This window comes from Brachycentrus maculatus, unplaced genomic scaffold (assembly GCF_059751285.1).
Source record: "Brachycentrus maculatus isolate JH-2025_06_01 unplaced genomic scaffold, ASM5975128v1 h1tg000166l, whole genome shotgun sequence".
In the NCBI taxonomy this organism is placed as follows: domain Eukaryota; kingdom Metazoa; phylum Arthropoda; class Insecta; order Trichoptera; family Brachycentridae; genus Brachycentrus; species Brachycentrus maculatus.
The window spans coordinates 538,684-561,322 of NW_028280919.1; the positions used below are offsets into that span (position 1 = coordinate 538,684).

Genomic DNA, 22,639 nt, shown 5'->3' on the forward strand with positions numbered 1-22,639 from the left:
GTGTCCGGATTCCGGAGGTCGGGGCAGGGATTTAACTGCGGAAACGTTTCGCAATTAGCCCCATGCCGTGTTATCTATTTGCGCACATTTCATAGCTGCCGTAATATACAGTCTCTGCAATCCGACGTGTCTCGGTCCTTCGAATATGGGATTATTAAAATAAATGCACTAACTAGGCAAAACCATACAAATTACAAGATATTCAAAAAGTATGATATCAAAAAAGAACAATCAATGAACAGCAATTCGTTACCAAGTCAGTTTTTTTTCCTTTCTTGATTTCAATTGAACCTTGATAGTAAAACTTGGTATAATGGGTTTACCATAATCCATTAAAAATTCGGAAATTTCCGAAATGATAATGCATAGCTTGTTCATAAAACTTTTTTTAAATCGTTTTTTTTGTTGTTATTGCTGTTATATTGGGCAGTAAATTATCGTACTCTATTGGGTGAAATCCTAAATAAGTATAATGGTAGACGAATCTCCAAAAGAAAAGTACGTAAAATATAAATTAATGTTCGTTTAATGGAACCTCGACGCTCTCATGGGAAAATTCAGGATGAAAGTATAACGTTTACAAATTTCCAACAAAGAAAATAATATATTTTTTTAGTGTGTGCGATTTGAGTAGTTTAAACTCTTCACCATTTCCTAAAATAATAATAAAAAACGTTCCTAAATCGCTATTGTAGCTTGATGATATTGAATCAGTGCGGAATATATGATGTGAAAAATTTCTTTACATTCGAAAATGTTTGTATTTATTTTATTTAACTTTGAGATAATTCATTATTTTACACTACCCTCTACGGGGTTGCAACCCTTATACATCGTCGTAGATACGCTATGCTTCCTATCAGTGCCTCCTAGACAGTGATACTTTGTCGTACTGTAAGATACGAAGATATGACACTCCCAAGTGTAGCAAAACAATAAAAAACATATTAGTATAAACATTTTGGGGTTTGTGAAATGTATGTAAAGAAAATAGAATGAATAGTTATGAGTAAATAAAAGGATTATACTTTGATCTTAAGCTGTTTTTTGTTGACTAATTGGTAGTTATATTTCAAGTCTTACAAATACATCGAAAATTGACACCCAGAACATATAAAAATTATAAAACTCAATGGTTGGCAAGCAAACAAATATTTCGTTTAGTTGAAAAATAATCTTTATACTGAATTGCAAAATTCGGTGATAATTTCAGTGAATTACTTCTAAAATTAACCATTATTATTGTTAACACGTGTAATGATGTATTATACAAGATTTTCTTTATCTGATATTAAAACATAACTGTATATTGATTAATTAATATAATATGTTTATTTGCCTCAAAATGTGATGCAAAACTTCGTAAGCCGGTTTATAGATAACAGCTAAAGCGACGTTGCTAAATACATATTGCCATGCTTTCACTTGATACGGAGGGCATTGTTCGAATTCAAATTTCATTGTTTGCAGTTGAATTTTTATGAGGACTTTTTACGCTCATGCTCCGTACGTTAAAATGAATAAATACCCCTCAGGTTCCTTAACGCTTTTGAACGTACATTTTTCACATGCTGGTGTTTCTACTGATCCTTTTTTGTTTATTTTATCACTCTTTTTACGCTGCCTCGTAAATACGACCAAAAAGTTTAATAAATGGTTTTAAACATCAGATGCAAAGATAAAAATGACGAGTACTTATTTATCTTTCAAATATTTTGCTTATAATTAACTTTTTTATGGGATACTGAAAATACATATTTTTTATTCTTTTCTACTAACATTTTTTTTAAATTTATTTTGTTGGCCTGTTGTAATTTTTTTAAATAGTTCTATTATAGCTTTGTTCTAATGTATCCTTGAAATATAAATAAAAACGATAAAACTTTTTACTATGAAGTGTAACAAAAAATTTTATGTTGGTAAGAACTGTGAGGTTACACGTGTATAAAGTGATCACTTAAACCAGCTCATTACGGATTATTGACCCTGTAAATACCCAGACTCCCATATTCGTAACGTATGTTATGATATCAATTTAAAAAATATAACTCCTAAGTGGACAAAACCCAGATTTGTAAACAAAGATTTGGACACACTAAAACATGAATACCACTCAGATCAATACCTTCAAATAGGTAAAAAAACATCAAATTCTGCCTTTGGAAAAACGTCGTCATATTGCTGATATTATATTTCTACTAATCTGCAAAGATTTGGACACTAAAACATGAATACCACTCAGATCAATACCTTCAAATAGGTAAGAAACATCAACTTCTGCCTTTGGAAAAACGTCGTCATATTGCTGATATTATATTTCTACTAATCTGCTAAGATTTGGACACTAAAACATGAATACCACTCAGATCAATACCTTCAAATAGGTAAGAAACATCAACTTCTGCCTTTGGAAAAACGTCGTCATATTGCTGATATTATATTTCTACTAATCTGCAAAGATTTGGACACTAAAACATGAATACCACTCAGATCAATACCTTCAAATAGGTAAGAAACATCAACTTCTGCCTTTGGAAAAAGTCGTCATATTGCTGATATTATATTTCTACTAATCTACAAAGATTTGGACACTAAAACATGAATACCACTCAGATCAATGCCTTCAAATATGTAAGAAACATCAACATCTGCCTTTGGAAAAACGTAGTCAAATTGATGATATTATATTTCTACTTAAAATAGCTTCTAGTACAATTGACTGTCCAGAATTACTCCCTAAGCTCTCTTTAATGTTCCTGTAATACCACTTAGGAATAACCCTTCTCTTCACACTCCTCTTGTTTTTACTAATTATAGGCAGAATTCATATGTATGGCGAACTTTTAACAATTTTAATGCAATCTCGAAAACTTTTAACATAGACTTGTTCGAAAATAATTACATTAGTGTGCGGTGCTTGCTCTCCGAATAATGGTTAATTGTGCATGTGCATATATATGTGTAAGTGTGTGTGTGTGTGGGTGCGTGTGTAGTGTGTCCATGTGAGCGTATGTTCGTGTGAGTGTGTTTGTTTGCGAATGAATGTTTGTTATATACCATGTATATATTTTTGAAGACATTTGAAAGAAATTGGGTTTGTGTTAATTGTTTTTTTTACTGTCACGTTTTAGTAGCTGTTGGTTTTCCAAAAAAAATACCAGGCTGAAAAGTTCGCCGAAAAGAAGAAACGGGAAAACGCACAGAAAAATCTTATTGTATTATTTCAGACTGTATTTCGTTTATAAAATCTCTTTGAAAGGTAAATGTAACCTTTTTGACTGGATAAATAATGGTCCAGCCGTCTGAACCTTTGCTAAACAGTCCAACAAGAACAAGTGGAATGTATATTGATAGTTAGATCCTGATTTATTATTCTTATCCTTCGTTACTCGGAGTAAGGTTTCCTATTAATTCCTCCTTTTCCTCCTTCTGTACTCTTTCTTTATCTGGATTTTATACATTTTAGACCTTAAAGGGATTGTGTTTGGAGATTTAGGGATATTGCGGTCGTGATTGTTAGTTTTATTTTGAGAAACAGTACCCAATAAGTCGGCTCTTGTGTTCTTTACCTTTTGTCTCAAAACAATGTTAGTTAATATAAAAAAAATATAACCTTAAGGGATTTTTACGAGTGTGTACAGGATGGCGCAAAATTAATCACCCTATCGGAAGATGTTATAATTTTTGCAAATGGCGTCGTACGTCAAACATATTTGATATTTGTGAACTGGACAACTGCAGTATACAAACAAATTGATAGCTGTAGCTCAGTCTGTTTAAATAGAAAAGAAATAAATGGATTCATACATTTATAATATGTTTCATTTTTCGATGCTTGTAAACCAATGAAAATATTAAATAAAAATCTATAAAACAACGGTACTATCCAAAACATTGAAAATGCGAAGTAACAACATAGGTCAAAAAGCACGCTGTCCACCATAAGCAATATTAAGTATTGAGTGTGTTGCTATTGCTTTCAAAAGATGGGCTGCCATAGTGGTAATAAAAGCTGGGTTAAAAAATGTTTTTACAAGTCACAGGTGTGTTAAACATATTAAATGCAACGTAAATTATACTAATTGTACACAATGTATGTTAAACGCGCGTGTATTCAAATGCAATATTCTGTTAAAATTTCGAAGCAATTAGTGAATTACTCTAGGAAATTTTAAATTCTAAAATTCTCTTCTAGTACACAACCATGATACACGATTTACACATAACGAAGGTTTGATAGTCCCAAGAATTAACAATAAGTATGGGAGTCGAACATCGGAGTCAAACACTGCAATATTGTATATCGTTCCGAACATTTTTAATTTGTTGCCGACGGAGGTTAGAGGTCAAAATAAAATATGGAACAAAGGCAAAATAAAGGAATGGGTGAATGATCAAGAGTTGATTTTATGAAAATTTTTATTGATTATTATATTCTTAATTTTTCTCTCTTTTTGTGTGTATATTTGGTTAAAATCGTTAAAAAACAATAAAAAGTGTATTAAAAAAGAACTCCACCGACAAAACACACTAGGTGGCTGGCTCTATGTAAAAAATATTTTAAATATGTTTAAAATTGTTCTTTAAATAAATGTTTACTAACTAACTAACTAACTAACCATCACGCCGCTTCCCCGCAGGGGTAGGCAGAGAGAATAGAGCGCCACACCACTCTGTCCTTGCAAACATTCTTCGCCTCTTCCACGTTTATGCATCTCCTCATACATACCCGCCGATTGTTACGACTCCGTTACAATTTATGTAAATATTCAAAAATAAAAAATAAATAAACTAACATTTACACTTTTTTCGTGACTTTACATTTCTCGAGTTTTATATCAAATCCAAACAAATCAAATCGTTTGAACGTGGTTTGTGAGTACCTATATATTTTACGATACTATTATTTTTGATTCTTTAACTTGAGATAATGAACGTTATCGGTTATAAGGAAGCGATATAATGGAGTGCTGACAGAGGGGTCACGAGTTCAACCCTCGTCACCTTAAATAGATTCCCACGCCATAAACAAATGTATTACAGTCTTCTTCCTGCATCCTCCCATGTACCTACCTACACGACTCGAGTGCACAGATTTAAATCTAACCGAAATAAAGCGCGTATCTCCTAATTATGTTACCTACATACATACCTTATTTTTTACTATTATAATACAAAATGTACAAAACATAAAACTGCTTTAGACGTCGTAACTAAAATGCTGTAACGATAAAGACGTTGTACCATTTTTATCATAATAGTTCACACCGTTAACATTTTTTTAACCCTTATCCGCACCCAACGGTGCATAGGGCACTGCATCGTATTGACGCAGTGTTATCTTCATCGTTAACATATGAAGGCAAGGTTGTCACTCCTGCACTTCAGTGACCAGTCCAGGGTAATATTAAATAAATATTTGAGTGTACAATTACTAATATTTATTTTAGACTCCCCCTGGGAATCGAACCCAGGACATCCAGCACGGTAGCTAAACACGCTAACCATTACCCACGGAGGCGGTCAAGCTAATAAAGCCTGTTAATATACGAGACATTAACATGGATCTCCAAAATTTACTCTCTTAATTTTTTCTCAGAGGCAACATACGCTTTTCATCGTAATTTAAACATTGTGTCTTCACAGTTTTCAATATAATTCTGAACCGTGAATAGTACCCAAAAGTTTCGTTTTTAGTACCTTCTAAAAAGAAGGTACTAAAAAAACATAAAATGAATAAAAATGGTAAAAAGTGCAAAAGCACTATTTTTACCATATTACGCAAACCAAAGATAATTAAAAAGATTAGGAAAAGTTCTTTAAAGTGGTATGGACATGTGGAACTAATGGATTGCGAGAGAATGACTAAGAAAGTGTATCTGGCTAATGTGAGCTCGAGAATAGAACGAGGACGGCTGAAAAAGACCAAATATGACCAATCAGAACCTAAAATCTGATGGTATCAAAAGTCTATGTAACCGGAGGGCATATATGACTATATGTATGGATGTGAAGGAACCTAGGAGTGTATGTCAGGACAGAAGAGTGTGGCGTTCTATCGTCTCTGCTTACCCATGTTGGTAGTGGTAGAAGAAGTAGACAAACCCTTTAAATGTTAGAATGTTTTAGGTACCTCTATTAAATATTGCACAAATTATATCGACTCTCTCGGAAAACTATGTTTAAAGATATCATTTTTATTTAGGTAAAACTAAAACTAATGGTTTATACTTAACTAACTGGCTTTAACGATGCTCTGATGAGAAAGGGTCCATATAAATAATTAGTCGTAGCAGAAATCTGAAAATCTCGCTTTTCTGTTATTTTCCTTTTGCAAAGAACTGATTTTTTTCACTGATTTTTTTCTTCCTTTTTATGTCAAAAGCGCAAAAATTGCACCTTATCACAGAGACATTACATCTATCATTAGAATCCTAACTGTCCATTAAACCTCCTCCCCTAGTTATTCCCTCTACTTCCTTCCCTATACTCCCTTTTTCCTTTGCCTTCCTAAATATCTTCAATTTGTAATTTATGTTTTTTTTTAAATGTTCAAGTACAATCTACCCTCTGATTGCAAATAGCTATATATATATATATATATAGTATGAAACATTTTGACCAATATCACTGGTCTTTTTTTGGTCGGTTCGAAGATACTGCTTTTTAGCTATAAGCCCGCCAATGTACTTATTTCTTTCTGTCCATGAAGTTAAAATAAATTTAAAAAAAAGTCACTTAATTTATTAATATATTGGACTATCATGACCCAAGGACCAACTTCTTTAATTAATTTAGTGCCTCATTGAACGGGTAGCGCGCGGGAAGGGACGTGTATCCCTCAGGAGCGACTAACCTTAATTAAGGCCCCAATAACGTCCTGGTCCCTGAGTTAGGGTCCTACAGGACGTACAAGTGATATAACACAATGTTCCCTATGCAGATAATTGGAATTAAGGGTAGTTTCCTGTATCCGCAGGCTATACAGAAGGTTTTAGCTGGAGTCCAGAGGAAGTTGCATTGAATTACGAACCAAGTTGGATTTGACTTTTGGATTGTACAAATAATATGATGTTAAATGAAGTGTCATGAGAGTTGAGATATGATCCCCTATATATAGTCAATCGGTGCATCCCTATAAACTGAATGTGCCGAAAAATTAATGAACATTTTTTTGTTGGTTTTATAATGATGCTGTAAATAAATAATGCGCCTTGGTGTAGTTGGGTAAACGCTCGACTGCGAAACTGACGTCATGGGTTTAATTTCTTCCAATTGCATATAAATTCAAGAAATATTTATTTTCAATTATTCTGTGTTTGTGTTGCCTTTTAAAAAAAAATCACAATCAAAAATAAAACATTTTTTTTCTGTAGTATCTATGTATGTATAAAATCCTTTTCTATGTATGTTATCAAATTCTCAACATAAATTGATTTTAAATCGAAAAAAAAAGTGTTACAACATATGTGCAAGAAAGATATAAGATAATAGGTTTTTTTTTTAAATATAAGTATATATATATATTTATTCATCATGAATTGTGTTTTTAAATGATTCTCCTTCTTTACTTGACATATGTGTGATTTTTGTGGTTTAGTTTTACAAAACATATATTTACACATAACAATAATTTAGAAAAAATGCAGATATAAAATTAAAACGCCCTTTTTTTATTTTAATGGTACTAAAATAATAAGTCTTAGATCAAGCTTAAATTCATCCACGAAATTTTTCTTAACATATGAGTATTTGCGTTTTTTTTTTAGTTTAAGTTTTACAAATAATATTCAAATTTATGACATTAATTTGAGAGAAATGTAGATAGATATAAAATTAGAACATAAAATACTTTTAATTTTAATCATATTATGTAATTTTTATAGTGTTGAAATAATTAGCTTAAAAAAATTAATAGATTCTTGGATGAAGCTCACTCTCATCCACGAAATGTTTGGATCAGGTTCTCCGGGTTACATCACTGCATTACTTGACACATAAAACTCCCCAGTCCTTTGTCCCTGAGATTTGAAGCGCACATCCATTGAACTGCTAATTTATGCACACGTGGAGCTCTCTTCCTTGCGCACACACACGCATAGTATTATATCATACAATAGTGACTTACACATACGTGAATACGTTATCCCGGAAGGCCGAAAATGGGCACGTGTATATGAAAGTGCCTTTTATCGCTTAAAAACGCTCACCGCTTATGGATGTTTTAGCTGCGTTTCATTATTGTATCTACCATTTCTCTTTGGAAAAGAGAAATAACTGCATTTTTAAATACTATGTAAAATCCGAGAAACTGGAATATATACTCGTAATTTTTTCGTGTGATTTCATTATTAGAAAAAAAGACAATTAAAGTGATGAAAAAATAATGAAAATCTACTTTAATTAGGATTTCTATATGTATTGTAATGATTAGCTACTGTGCTGCAGGTCCCAGATTCGATTCCCAGGGGGGGGGTGATAATAAATATTAGTGATTTTATTTTATTTATTGTTTCAGCATTAACTTTGTGGTAAGACATGTTACAATGATTAAAGAAAACACTTGTTTTTTACCACTTGAGTTTTATTAAAGACTACATGTTTCAGAAGTTAAACTTCCATCATTCAGGTCTGTATAATGTTATTATACAGACCTGAATGATGGAAGTTTAACTTCTGAAACATGTGGTCTTTAATAAAACTCAAGTGTTAAAAAACAAGTGTTTTCTTTAATCATTAGTGATTTTACATTCATGAATTATTTAATATTACCCTGGACTGGTCCCTGAAGCGCAGGAGTGATCACCTTACCTTCATGTAAATAACGATCAAGATAATACTACACGTTGTAGTATTATCTTGATCGTTATTTACACTTTACTGTACGTTGATTCGATGCAGTCCCATATACACCATTGTGTGCGGATAAGTGTTGTATGGTTAAAAATGTTAATGTGATATATTGAATGTTTAAATGCTTGCAGCATCGTTGTATCGATGTATTTTAGATTACTTGAGGGTTTGATATATTCTTCTTTTATCCAAGCATAAGGGGTCTGAGTAAGACTGAGGAATAAAATGAATAGCTATCTTATTTGGCAGTTTCGATAAAAAAAATCTTTATCGAATACTTTCGCGTGATTTTGAAATAAGTTTGCTATAAGCAGCACTTCTTACACCAGATATTTGTCAGCCTTTCGGCTAAAGTTTGGGTTCAAAAGTTTGAACATTGTAAATATAGGATTTTTTCACCCAGACAAAAAAGTTTTTTTTTTAAATTTTGTATTCGCTCTGTTGAAAAATATTCAAAACGGCGCACCAGCTCAGCTCATCGGATGAAATTTCGTTGTAATACTCGATACGGGCTATGCCCCTAGGCGATAGTATGATGCATATCGTTATTCAATCGTCAACTGGAGGTTTTCTAACAGCACAAAAATATGTAAATATGCCATTATTTTTTCCGCTTACCAATTTTAATAATCCACATATTTTTTATTCTTTCCTACTAACACTTTACAATAATATATATAGCATTTTAATACCACGTTAGTATGCACATAATTATTATTAATTTTTTACATATATTTTAATATGAATATGAAGGCTCCGGTCAGACTCCTGGGACCAGTATAGAAACTTTGTTCTTCCATTCGGATCCACACATATGATAACTTTTTTATTTTATTTATTGATTTGGCATGTGGAATAACATGATTTTTTAATTAAAAAAATTAAACTAAATAAAATTTTGTATTTTCACCTGTTGATGAAAACATCTTTAGTTATCGAAAATAGTCATATTTAATTTATGTATTGATTTTAAATCATACACAGATTTTTTGAGTCTACTAAGTTGTAATTTATTAACAAAAAAACGAATGTCATTCGTTTGAAAATGCCATAACTAGGCGAAACAATTGTGACAATATTAATTTTTTATGTGTTTTTGTTAATAAAATACAACTTAGTAGACTTAAAAAAATCTGAATGAAAATAGAGTTCTACAAACTAAAAGCCAAATCAATACATAGTCATATTTACATTAATAAACTCAAAAAGTGGTCTTATACAAATGCGTTATTTCACACATGTTTAAACCTTTTTATTTATTTCAAAATAATAATATTCTAATATCGGTGTTGAATCGATCATGCAAAGTATATTGCAAGGAAAGTTCCATGTGAATTCATATAATTTATAAACAAATCGCACTCATTCAAATTCTAAAACACATATGATCTGCGGTTAGGTAATAATAATTTATTTTATTTTTATTATTTTTACCTGTTTCCGTTGCTAACTACATTTTTAGCCTTTTTAATAGCGCTACATTCCTGAATACCGCTGGTGTTTTTTTTATTATTACTGATTCTACGTAATTTATTATAGAAAAATGTCCCCTTAGATCCAAATAATTTCTTACTCATAGCATATTTCATTTGATATTTCTACAATTGTAAAAGTACATCAAAGTGACAATTTATGTAGGTACCTAAGTGTCGAATAAGAAAATATATGTGGCGAATGTGAGCCGGAGAACAGAACGTGGACGGCCGAAAAAGACTTGACACGATCAGATCAATCCGTTCCTAAAATCTTGTGGTGTCAACAGTCTGCGTAATCGGAGGGCATGTATGACTAGATGGTATATAAATGGATGTGAAGGAAGTTAGCAGTTAGGAGTTAGGAGGAGGAGGAGGATGTCAGGACAGAAGAGTGTGGCGTTTTATCCTCTCTACCTACCCCTGCGGGGAAACGGCGTGATAGTAGTTTTAGTAGTTGCATATTTATATAATATTGAGATTATTATTTGAAGCTTAGAATAAACATGCTATCTTACGTACATCAATTTTTACTTTGTTTCGCATTTCTGCAGTGTTTTGCATTCTGATCGTACTAGTGTTATTTAAAAACAAAATAACGTTTAAACCGCTATTGGTCTATAAAAACAACAGTTTAAATCGCGCAAATATTTCATGTAGTATTGCAACTGTGTCGAATAATTTTAAAACAAACAGAAACAAAAAAATGGTGGTAGGAGGGGAGGGGGGTAGCCAACGTCAAAATAATTAAAATTGCACATGTCAAATATAGTATTTTGGCGTGACACGGTCCATCTTGGCGAAGAAACGTAATTTGTTTGAAATTTTTTTTGGGAACTTTGTTCCTTTCTTTTGCGTTGCACTGAAAGTGGCTCAAACTACGCACGTGTTTTGTTACGTTACTCGGTCATACGTACCTACATTCATACTCTTGCAGATAAAACGCAGCCTCTCTGATAATAAAATCCCGTCCCCTAACGCGATCGTGAAAATGGGGTGAATGGGTGAATGTAGATATGGAAGCAAGTTTAGGCATGTTATATACACGTACATTTTATGTTTACACTGTAGAAATGCATGTAGGTATATTACACCTCCATATTAATATGTAGGGATATACTTTTGTATATTGTTCATGTATCCTCCTCCATAGTGTAGTGGTTAGCGCGTTTTGCCATCATGCTTGAGGCTTCGTGTTCGATTCCAGGAGAGTCGAAAAATATTTTATTAAATAACAAAATATTTTTCACTCTGATATTTATTTAACATAACTATGGACTGGTACCTTAAGCACATTACCGATCACCTTGTTTTGAGATAACTAACGATCTAGTTTTAAAAATATGTCTTACTTATACAGTGCCTATGCATTGGGTATGAATAAGCGTTAGAAGAAGAAGTATGTGTACCATATATGATTCGTATCGACGGAGCTTACGACCAGTGACATATTTAACATACTATGTCTTCCATCTTTTTCTGAAAATTCCGTATTCGAGATAAATTAGACCTCCAATCTCTTCACTTCGTCAAAAACACGGATGAGAAAAGGAGAGAAATAATCGTCACCGGAACATACATCAAGTTATCAAGAAAGTTTTACAGTTTTAATGCCGGCAAAAAAATATATTAAATATTTATATACGCATTTTATAAAAAAAAATCGAGTAATGACAAGTGTACTAATGGTAAGACAATTTATTTATTGTTTCGGCATTAACTTTGTGGTAAGACATGTTAAAATGATTAAAGAAAACACTTCGTTTTTTTTCCTTTGTTTTCAAACTCCATTCCTTGACTAACCCCTTCCCCTTACTTTCCCCTCTCCTTATTTATAGAACAATTTTATATTTTATATTTTAGTTATTATACAGACCTGAATGATGGAAGTTTAACTTCTGAAACATGTAGTCTATAATAAAACTCAAGTGGTAAAAAACGAAGTGTTTTCTTTAATCATTTTAATGGTAAGACAAATTAATGTAATTGTTGTATTTAACTGGTCAATGTCTTTTATGTCTTCCAGTTTTTGCATTACATTCTCCCGACGAAGAGACGAGTACCTTTTATAACTGAATGTCGTAAAATTGGTCTTTCTTTAAATTCTAATATTTTAACATTTTTATAAATATGTTCTTTTGTTTCACTACTTTAAGTTTTATAACTTAATACATTTTTTATACTTTTTAATAAAAAAAATCTCCACACATTTTCTCCCACTTGCTCGGCTTAGTTCATAGATATCTTGTTTGTATCTATGCGTCCCTGAAGAAGACACGGGTTGTGTTTAAGCCAATCGAAGAAATAGTATGAAATTAAAATGTGTTGAAAAACAAAGTTTTCGATTTATTTTTTATGAAGTTAATATTTTTTTGACGAAAAAGGAAATCGAACCCATGACCTCTTACAAATTGAGAAGAATATGTTCATATCTATATTTCTGTACGTTACACATGTATCGCTCACTCCTTTCAAGAACGTCATAAATAAAAAAAACTTAATACAATGTATATTAATAAAAATATAATACAATGTATTAAAAATAATTATCATGCCACTTATTGAACTTTTTACTGTGCAACAGATCTTTTTAGGTAAAACCTGAATGTTTTTTCTCCATTTGAAAATATTTAGTATTTTTAAAAAAATAATTAAACGGTACCTTTTCTTCAAAATGCAAAAACAACACTTTCTGCCCTGTAGCGGGTAAATATTAAGTTAAAAATATGCCGCTTTTGCGGGATAAAGTAAATTTTCTGGGCATTCCAAAAACATGTACAATTGAAAATTGTCGATTTTTGATATATGACGTTCTTGAAAAGAGTGAGCGATATTTATACATTACAAAAATACACATTTATTTTTTATGTTCTATTTTTTATCCAATCGGCTAAAAGGGTAGATATGTATAGTTTTAACAACGTATGGTGTTACGTATAGGTGGTTATACCTTAATAATTCCCGTTATTTTGGCGTGAGGACATTACCCGTCGAGTATCGCGGGGGCTGCAGGGTAAGGCCGGGGGACCAGGGGGGTAGGAAGTGTAGTAGGCGCTTTCTGAAATTCCCCGCGCCTGCGCTCCGTGGACCAATCCATAACCCACCCTCCTTTACTGAAAGTGAAAGCGGAAGTTGGAGGGATGCATTAGAATTGCGAATAAAAAGACAACTGTCAAATTGCCTAGCACATAGCTCGTTATTCTATCGTTTCATTTTATCGAGTATTATAGCCTGTTCGTCTGGGAACTCGAATACTTAATAAGTAAAGATTTTGAAAAAAAGAAATGCAGTATGCACATTAATATTTGCATGATGGAGAACTTAATTTTTCGAACCACATTTCGATTTTAAAAGTATGCTCGTATTTCTCTCTTTTTTTGTGTGTATATTAGGTTAAATGGTTAAAAACTAGTAAAAAAATGTATTAAAAAAGAACTCCACCGACAAGACTTGGTGGGTCACTGCAAAAAAAATGTTTTAAATTGTGATTTAAATAAATGTTTGCTATTAAAAGTACATAACAATTTGTATTAGCCAAGAATTAAGCTTGCTATCCGTTACATCCCATTTTTATCTGTTATTTCTGCTTTTCGCTAATATGCATCTGAAACTGTGTGTTAGCGTGATAAATACCACCACTTTTACATGATAAATACCACTATTTATTAAAATATCTATTATTCACGTGTTTCGATACATTCAACGTCAATATCGAACACCACATATGACCGTATGATACCGATGCTAGATGCATACAACACGTGTCACACTAGTATGCAAAAATATCTATGTAATATCGAAATCTATATTACTACGTTATAACAACAACAAAAAAATAATAATAAAAAGTAGGTAAAACGGTGTTTGAAAATGATTCAGAATGCATCATAATACGTGTCACAATAGATTTTAAGAAATTGTGGTATTTACTAAGTAAAACTTAAATTTAAAATGGATAGAGTTTAGCAAAGTAAATGCCGAATCAATTAATGAAATAAAAAGCAAACTCTATTAAATAAATATTTTTCTTAAATTTAAGAAATGACTAACTGCTATTTCCAATCTGACTTAAACATAAGCTAGTGAGTGTAGTGAATTAGATTTATGACGCTTAAAAATCATCAAAGTATTATTCTTATTCTTATAACTCATACCTATCAATAAGTACATACGTATTATAGCTTGAAATTTATCGACCGAGTATAATTGATTCTCTTGTACGCGTCGACATCCCCTCCGAGTAGGCAGTAAAATAGGTTTATATTTGGCAAGGCGATAATAAAGATATTGTTAACACATAAATAGGCATTCTTAGTGGTGGTGAGGGATTCATTAGAAACGTCCCTTATTTTTTGCACCCCAGAGAACGGTGCTGAAATATTCACTTTATTATCGACACGTGTGACACCGGGGGAGGATGCTACCACGTGTTCCGCATTTGCTTAAAATTAGAAACAATGTGCCATCGACATAAGACGAAATGCATTGTCATTATGTAATCCTTATAGGTAGGCTTGCCAGATTTCTGAAATGTTCAACCGGGACATCGGAATGCCCCCAGCGTACAGTACAGTGAAATAAATGACAAAGTAATTATCCTAAATGATCCTCCAAAGTTAAGTATTTAAAGACTGGTTTGTCATCTATAACCAAATAAAAAAAATACCGGGACGTAAAGTAAACCGTCCGGGGCGTCGGGATTTTGTCCGAAAACCGGGACTGTCCCGGTCAAATTGAATGCAGTCGAAATACGATCCATCAGACAAAGTGCGGCAAAATGGTTTTTTTGGGTGTTTGAATGGTGAAATAAAGAAAGAATGCAAGGCTGAGTGAGATAAGCATTATCTGTAAAATTGAGAACGGCGTGTCTAGGAGTTCCAAAAAATGTAATAGTGTGGTTGTCAATCATGGGAAGAATTGTTGAATGTTGCACTGTATAAAGTGATCACTTAACCAGCCTATGACAGGCATATAAATACCTTGATTTCCATATTCTTCTTTATATTTTTTGAAATGTCAAAAATGTAAAAATAACTCCTGAATGAAGATAATCCAGATTTGTGAACAAGTAGGTACATATTATATTTGAACTAACTCAAAATGTTGTCAACTGTGATCTTTCATTGATTGAAAATTAAAAATAACTAAATATAATGTTATAAATGATAAGGTTAACAATGTATTAAAAAAACGAAATTTAATGTGGAGTAGTAGTTGGGTAGATTTTTTTATAGTTGGTCTGGATGTACCATATGTGCTGTATAATTCACATTTTGCCTTCCTTATCCTCACTATTCTCCCTGCAGAGAGGCCTCAAAAAAATTAAAAGCTTTGCGGGTCATTCCTTAAATAAAAGTTTGTATCGTATTACTGAACTTATAAAATCGCACAAAGGCGAAAAGCTAAAACTATTTATAGTAACGAACAATCACATTTGGCCATTGAAATGAACGAGCGTTGGCTACTTATCATTTATGTAAAGCTCTCCGATCAGCGGTAATGCGTGAGTGTTGTTAACGATAAGTGGATAGCGAGGCAGTAGGCAGTCGCTAGTGCGGGCCGGTGAGTGCCGGCTGCGGTGTGAGCATGCCGGGCGCGGGGTGTCTGACGTCACTAGTTGGGCGGAAGTCCTCTAATGTTGTGTTTCCACCTGTGGTGGCTGAAGGGATCAAGTGCTCTACGGTTAGCTGAGATCTCTCTAACCGAGAACATCATAAAATACGATTTATACGATGCAGATTCTTATTTTTTATTATTTTTTTTTATTCTTAATACCTAATGCATGCATTGATTTATTTTTTATTGTGAATTTCCATTGAGGCCTTACTCGCAAACACAGAATTCAGTAAGCGGCCAGCTGAGCTTGGGGCCTCAAGTCTCTTCATGCTCCTTTTTACAATATATATATATATATATATATATATATATATATATATATATATATATATATATATATATATATATATATATATATATATATATATATATATATATATATAAATATATATAAATAAATATATATATATATATATATATATATATATTGGATTTTTTAAAGAATACACATAGAAATAATATTTTCATATTTTTTTAACTCCTTATCTTTCAATAACTCTTCTTCAAATTCATATGTTTATTTCGAAGAAAAACATATTTTTTCATTACAAAAACGGTATTTTAAGAAAGAAAAAAAAACTGGTTTTAAAGAATAAAACACCTCACAGGTGTTTTTTTGCTGTTGTCATTTATATAGGTACATAAAAATACTATTGTGTTTATATTATTTATAAAAATACTTCAATTTCACACTATTTCTGTGTGCCTAAGCGGCTCATTATAAAAATAGGTTTGAAATTGTGGTACAGTGGGTTCGAACCGAGAAACTCCGACTCAAGAGTCCGCGACACTAACCACGGGACCACAACCCGACACTATCGATTAATGAAATCGTTTTACTGTATATTACCCAAGTTTTGTTTACAGCCAATCAGCTTTCCAGCTATCCATACCTCCTTGTACCTCTTCCATTGACTTGCCATTAGCCACCGACTGTTCTGCTTAACCGATCCTGTTAGCGAAACCGGCAGAATGCTAATGAAATAAGGGCTGCGCTAATTCACTTTGAAGTAAACATATTGCATGCGGTTTTGAAATGGGGGTTGGGGATGGTTTGCAGACAATACCCGAATGTTACGTTGTATCGAGTCGGATCGATCGCTGGCGTGTGAGATGATGTACTGTGCAATTTCGGCATTATAACCAGTTCATTGAAAATTGTAAATGTCCTATTAACCAAATATAATTCACATGTAGACTTCATATACAGATAATCAATGCGCTTTTCAATTCAACGAGCGCTCTTGTAACACCGAAATCGGAGTTGTTTTTATTAATAGTTGAAAATTTATTTATTTTTCATTTGAATTTTACTTGTTAATTACCACTATTTTTTTTAAAAAACCTGTTGTGCGACGTGTTGCAATGCATTTCGCATCATTTGTCGATGCACCGTATGTGAAACTAAATCTAAATTTTTGAGTTCTATCCTACGGACGTTGAAAGATGAAACTTTTTCTTAAGTTTGTTTATTTATTTATTATTTTTCTATCACTAGTAACATTACCAATAACAGTACCAATAAACATTACCAAAACCATAGGATTACCACAAAACAACTGCCGAATCAGATATTATTTTTTTATTACTATACACGCTGAAAATATCAATCACATGCAATATTTATGCTAAAAATTTAAGGGACGGTGGTCGAAAACTAGTGATTATTTTTTATCAGTTGTAAGATGGACAATAGGGAAAGATTAACACAAAACATCTGCGGAATCAGATATTTATTATTATTATTATACACGCTGAAAATATCAATCACACGCAATATCTATGCTAAAAATTTAAGGGACGATGATCGGAAACTAGTGATTATTTTTTATCAGTGGTAAGATGGACAATAGGGAAAGATTAACACAAAACAACTGCCGAATCAGATATATTTTTATTATTATTATACACGCTAAAAATATCAATCACGCGCAATATTTATGCTAAAAATTTAAGGGACGATGATCGAAAACTAGCGATAATTTTTTATCAGTGTTAAGATGGACAATAGGGAAAGATTAACACAAAACAACTGCCAAATCACATTTTATTTATTTATTATTATACACGCTAAAAATATCAATCACACGCAATATCTATGCTTAAAATTTAAGGGACGATCATCAAAAACATGATAAATCTATCTTGAGATGTCAATTCAATATTTTTATTGTCTTTTCTGCAGTTGCTTCTCCATTCCGAGCAACAACCTGAGCGGGGGCTCGCGGCCCTCGCTGGGCGCGGGCAGCCCCGGCACGCCCGCGCCGCCGCCCCCGCCCCCGCCCCCGCCCGCCGTGCCGCCCTCCCCGGACACGCTCAGCCGGCGGAGCAGCGGCCCGCCGCCCTCGTGCTCCACGCACCATGTCCACATAGAGTCCCCTCACAGGTGAGACGGCTGCGAGACTGCCAGACTGCTTCGTGCGGGAACGGTATTAGTACGCTTAACTAGAAATATAAGAAAATCCAAAGAATTCACGTTTTGCTATTGATAATAGAATATATATTTTTTGCTATCGTTTTACCTATTTCACAGGAACATTCTTCAGGGTGATATAGTAATTTCAGTTTCACATATGTTTCACATATGTATCGTTTAAAATGTGTTTTATTATTAATATTATTTCTGTGTAAATTACTTTGCAACATTACTATGTTATTATTTAAGTTCTTAAAAATATAATTGAAAAGACTTGTTTTTTACCACTTGAGTAAAAACGAGTGTTTTCTATTAAATTTCATCATGTCAAAGTGAATGCCGAAACATTAAAAAAATATTCTTTCATACAGTCTGTTCACAGTTATTTTAACTCTAGTTTTTTTTTTATTATTTATACTGCCAAATAAATCATTTAAAAAAATGTTCACAGTTAATTTACCTCTAGTTTTTTTAAAATTATTTATACTACCAAAAAAAATTAAACAAAAACTACAGGTAAAATAACTGTGAACAGACTGTATCTACACAGGCGATTACATTTTCTATAGGTATGTGTATCACTTATCATAAATAGATAATCACTTATCTTTTAATGTTTTAAATTGACCATGTATCATATTTTCATCTAAAGACAGGTTTTCCTTTTATTTATTGTTAAGGAGGTACTCGCAAACATACAATTAAGTCAGCTACCGGCTGCGTAAAGGCCTCGACGTGTCTCCGCGCATAATTTTATTTATTATATACAATATTGAAAAAATATTTTATCTTTTTTTTGTAACTCATTACTTCTCAAAAACCTTTTCTTTTCAAAACCAATTAACTAACTAACTAACCATCACGCCGCTTCCCCGCAGGGGTAGGCAGAGAGAATAGAACGCCACACCACTCTGTCTTTGCAAACATTCTTCGTCTCTTCCACGTTCATGCATCTCCTCATGCATACCCGCCGATTGTTACGACTCCTAACCTGACCACTTTCAAGTATTTGGCATACCTGATCGTGCCATGTTTTGCTCGGTCTTCCTCCGCTCCTTTTCCCAATTACATTCGCCTCATAAATTTGTTTAACCGTTCTTTCCTCACTCATTCGTCCTACATGTCCAAACCATCTCAACACACCTTTCTTAATTTTATCGATAATGCTTATCTCAGCTTTGCATTCCTTCCTTATTTCACTATTCGAACATCTATCATACATCGTTTTGTCGCACATTCTTCTGAGAGATCGCATTTCGACTGCATTCAGTCTACTCTCATCCTTCTTTTGCCAACTCCATGTTTCACTTCCCTACATTAGAGTTGGAACCAGGACTCCGGAACCAGGACTTTTCAAAACCATTTATTTTTACGAAAAAAAAATCTTTACAAAAGCGGTGCTATCCGAAAAAAACATACTTTAAATGTTACCTGGGTTAAAAAATAAATAAGTTGCGGAAGTTATCGAATATCTCGCCTTAATTATTAAAAAAAACTCTTTTGCGGGACAAATTTTCATTGTTATTCAAGTAACAAAGCAGTATTCAATAAGTAGATATTATTTTATTTATTGTTTCGGCATTAACTTTGTGGTAAGACATGTTACAATAATTAAAGAAAACACTTTGTTTTATAGTTATTATACAGACCTGAATGATGGAAGTTAAACTTCTGAAACATGTAGTCTTTAATAAAAACTCAAGTGGTAAAAAACAAAGTGTTTTCTTTAATTATTGTAAGTAGATATTACACTTAAAAATCGATAGTGGTGCCATAAACGGTTAAAGTATGTGAATATAACATACCATACATATACATATATGAAACCCATCCTTTTGGTAGAATAATTTACTGTCGGAAGTTGGAATCAATATATTAAATTATATTTATGTTTTGTGCATTTGGTCGAATGAGCGACACGCAAACGGAAAGTGACCCGTATAACACCTGTATTGATCGGACACAATAATTGAATACATCTATTATTTATGTTTAAAACGTGGTTTGGGAACACATATACACATTGTAATGGTTATCCCTTTAGCTACCGCGCTGTGGGCCCCGAGATCGATTTCAAAGGTCAAAATATAATATTTTTATTTGTTTTTCACTCTTTTATTTTTCATATTACTCTAGACTGGTGCTTGAAGTGCAGGATTGATCACCTTGCCTTCATGTAAGTAACGATAGAGGCTACTTTTAGTTAATACGATGCAGTGCCCTATGCACCGTTGGGTGCAGGTAAGGGTTAAAAAAAATCTTGAATGTTTTCGCAGATACTTTGTGGCACATTTTATAAACTTTATAAAAGAAAACAACTTTGTTTTTTACCACTTTTTATTGGTACACTTTTTCCAACCGGTTTCGATACGAACCTTGTCATCATCAGGGTTTATGTACTAATTCTAAAACATTGCAATACTCATAGTTAGGTTATAGTTAATTAACCTTCCCTTACGATACCACAAAACTTCCACGCACTCCGTACACCATATGAAATGTGATTAAAAATTTTATGGTTGGAAAAAGTGTACCAATAAAAAGTTTTTAAAAACAATGTTGTTTTATTTCATAAAATCTTTTTTTTTATCTAAAAATAACATTTTAGTTAGTCGGTGATGAATTACATCATATGAATGAGTAAAATTCATATTTGAAAAGTATTAAAAAAAGTTTTGCTAAATTACATCGTCCCAGTGCGGTGGATCACTTGTGATCGCCCATAGATTGCGAACTAAGACCACAAGATGAAATTTTTAAAAGATTTAAGTGAATAGACTGTAATTTAAATGGATTTATAATCTACCCAATTATATATACCTGAATAAGATCGGCGATTGTCGGGAGAATCGCGCAATAACATCCGCCCCTCGGGACGTTGAGTTATTGTTTCTCATTTACGGCGGTTGATTTGTAACTCGAAATTTGATTCGGTTAACCGCTTTGTCTCGCTGAAAATTAATCGTTCTAGTCATACACTTTATTACGTATAATAAGCTGCGATATTATGGATATGCATACACGTGTGCAGCCAACCAGCGAGACACTTCATGATTAGGAAGTCGGTGTCGTTAATTGGAATTTATAATCATGAGATATTCATCACCCGCAATGCACCTATGAGTTGTCGAAAATCGGAGGGCACGTATGACTAGAAATATGGATGTGAAGGCAGCAAAGAGTGTGGCATTCCGTCTCTCTGCCTACCTCTGGAGAGAGCTAAGGAGGCAATTCTGGCCCCGGGGGAATAGGGAATCCCTGGGAAGCAAACAGGGGGTGCTATAATGTACAATATTATAAAATTGAAATAATGCATTATTACACGATGTACGCGTACATACGTACCTAATTTATTAAAAATTAAACATTTGTATTAGACCACTAATTGAGTTTTATTTCACACGACTAGTTTCGAAAACTGCACATGTTTTCATCGACAGGTGATCAAAAAACTAATGAGCAAAAAATCTATCTAATTTTTACATACCAAAAGTTGATAAAAATCACCATAAAAATAAATATCATCTATGATTTTGTGAAGTTTCAAATCATATGCGTACACATGTACGTTCAATAATCGATCCGCATATCTTATTTATAACATTGTAAATAAATATATAAAAAATAATAAGTTCATTACATTTTTTAGTTTTTTTTTTATTTAAAAAAAAAAACAAATTTCCAGGGGCCTTGTGTAATTTTGTATGAAAGGAGGGCCATGAGTCAAATAAGTTTGGCAATCTGTATTATACGCCTAAAAATAATAATAAATCATTAATAAGAACCGCTCTTTAAAAAAGTACTAAATTTATTAAGGGAACGTTTTTATAATGTGTACACATAAATAAAAATATATTTTATTGCTTGTAAAGTTGTAAAATTGAACATTAAGCTACTGAGACATGAAATGATAATGATCACTATCTTTTTACTGTGATGCGCATTTAAACGACCCGCAGACAACACACTGTGCATAGAGATTTTATTAGTATGTTCTGTGCATGATTACATGCACTCTGGGTGCATTTCAACACGAATCCTTCCCTTATAACATTAAATTTGAATATTGATCAGGGCACGTGTTCATAACTGCATCTGAACAAAGCGGGGTGGGGGGTTTTCGGTCAATACCCCAAAAAGGCTATCCTTCATTGTAAAGTCACGTATCGTACACCTAAAGGAACCCACTCGCCTACCGAATGTCTACATGATTTTAACCGTCATAACTCAAACAGGACGGGTGAATAACACGAAATCTTATGTCGTTTTCTCTCTAACAGAG

General features: G+C 32.8%; 1 protein-coding gene across 1 annotated transcript in view; it reads left to right on the forward strand.

The window, feature by feature from the left end:
• LOC148308409 (proton channel OtopLc-like) overlaps positions 1 to 22,639 on the forward strand; it is a 134,221-nt gene that overhangs the window by 38,556 nt on the left and 73,026 nt on the right. Inside the window, exon 2 of the mRNA XM_088261757.1 lies at positions 18,127 to 18,327. Within this exon, the coding sequence (XP_088117883.1) occupies positions 18,127 to 18,327 (201 nt within the window). The remainder of the gene's footprint in view (positions 1 to 18,126; positions 18,328 to 22,639) is intronic.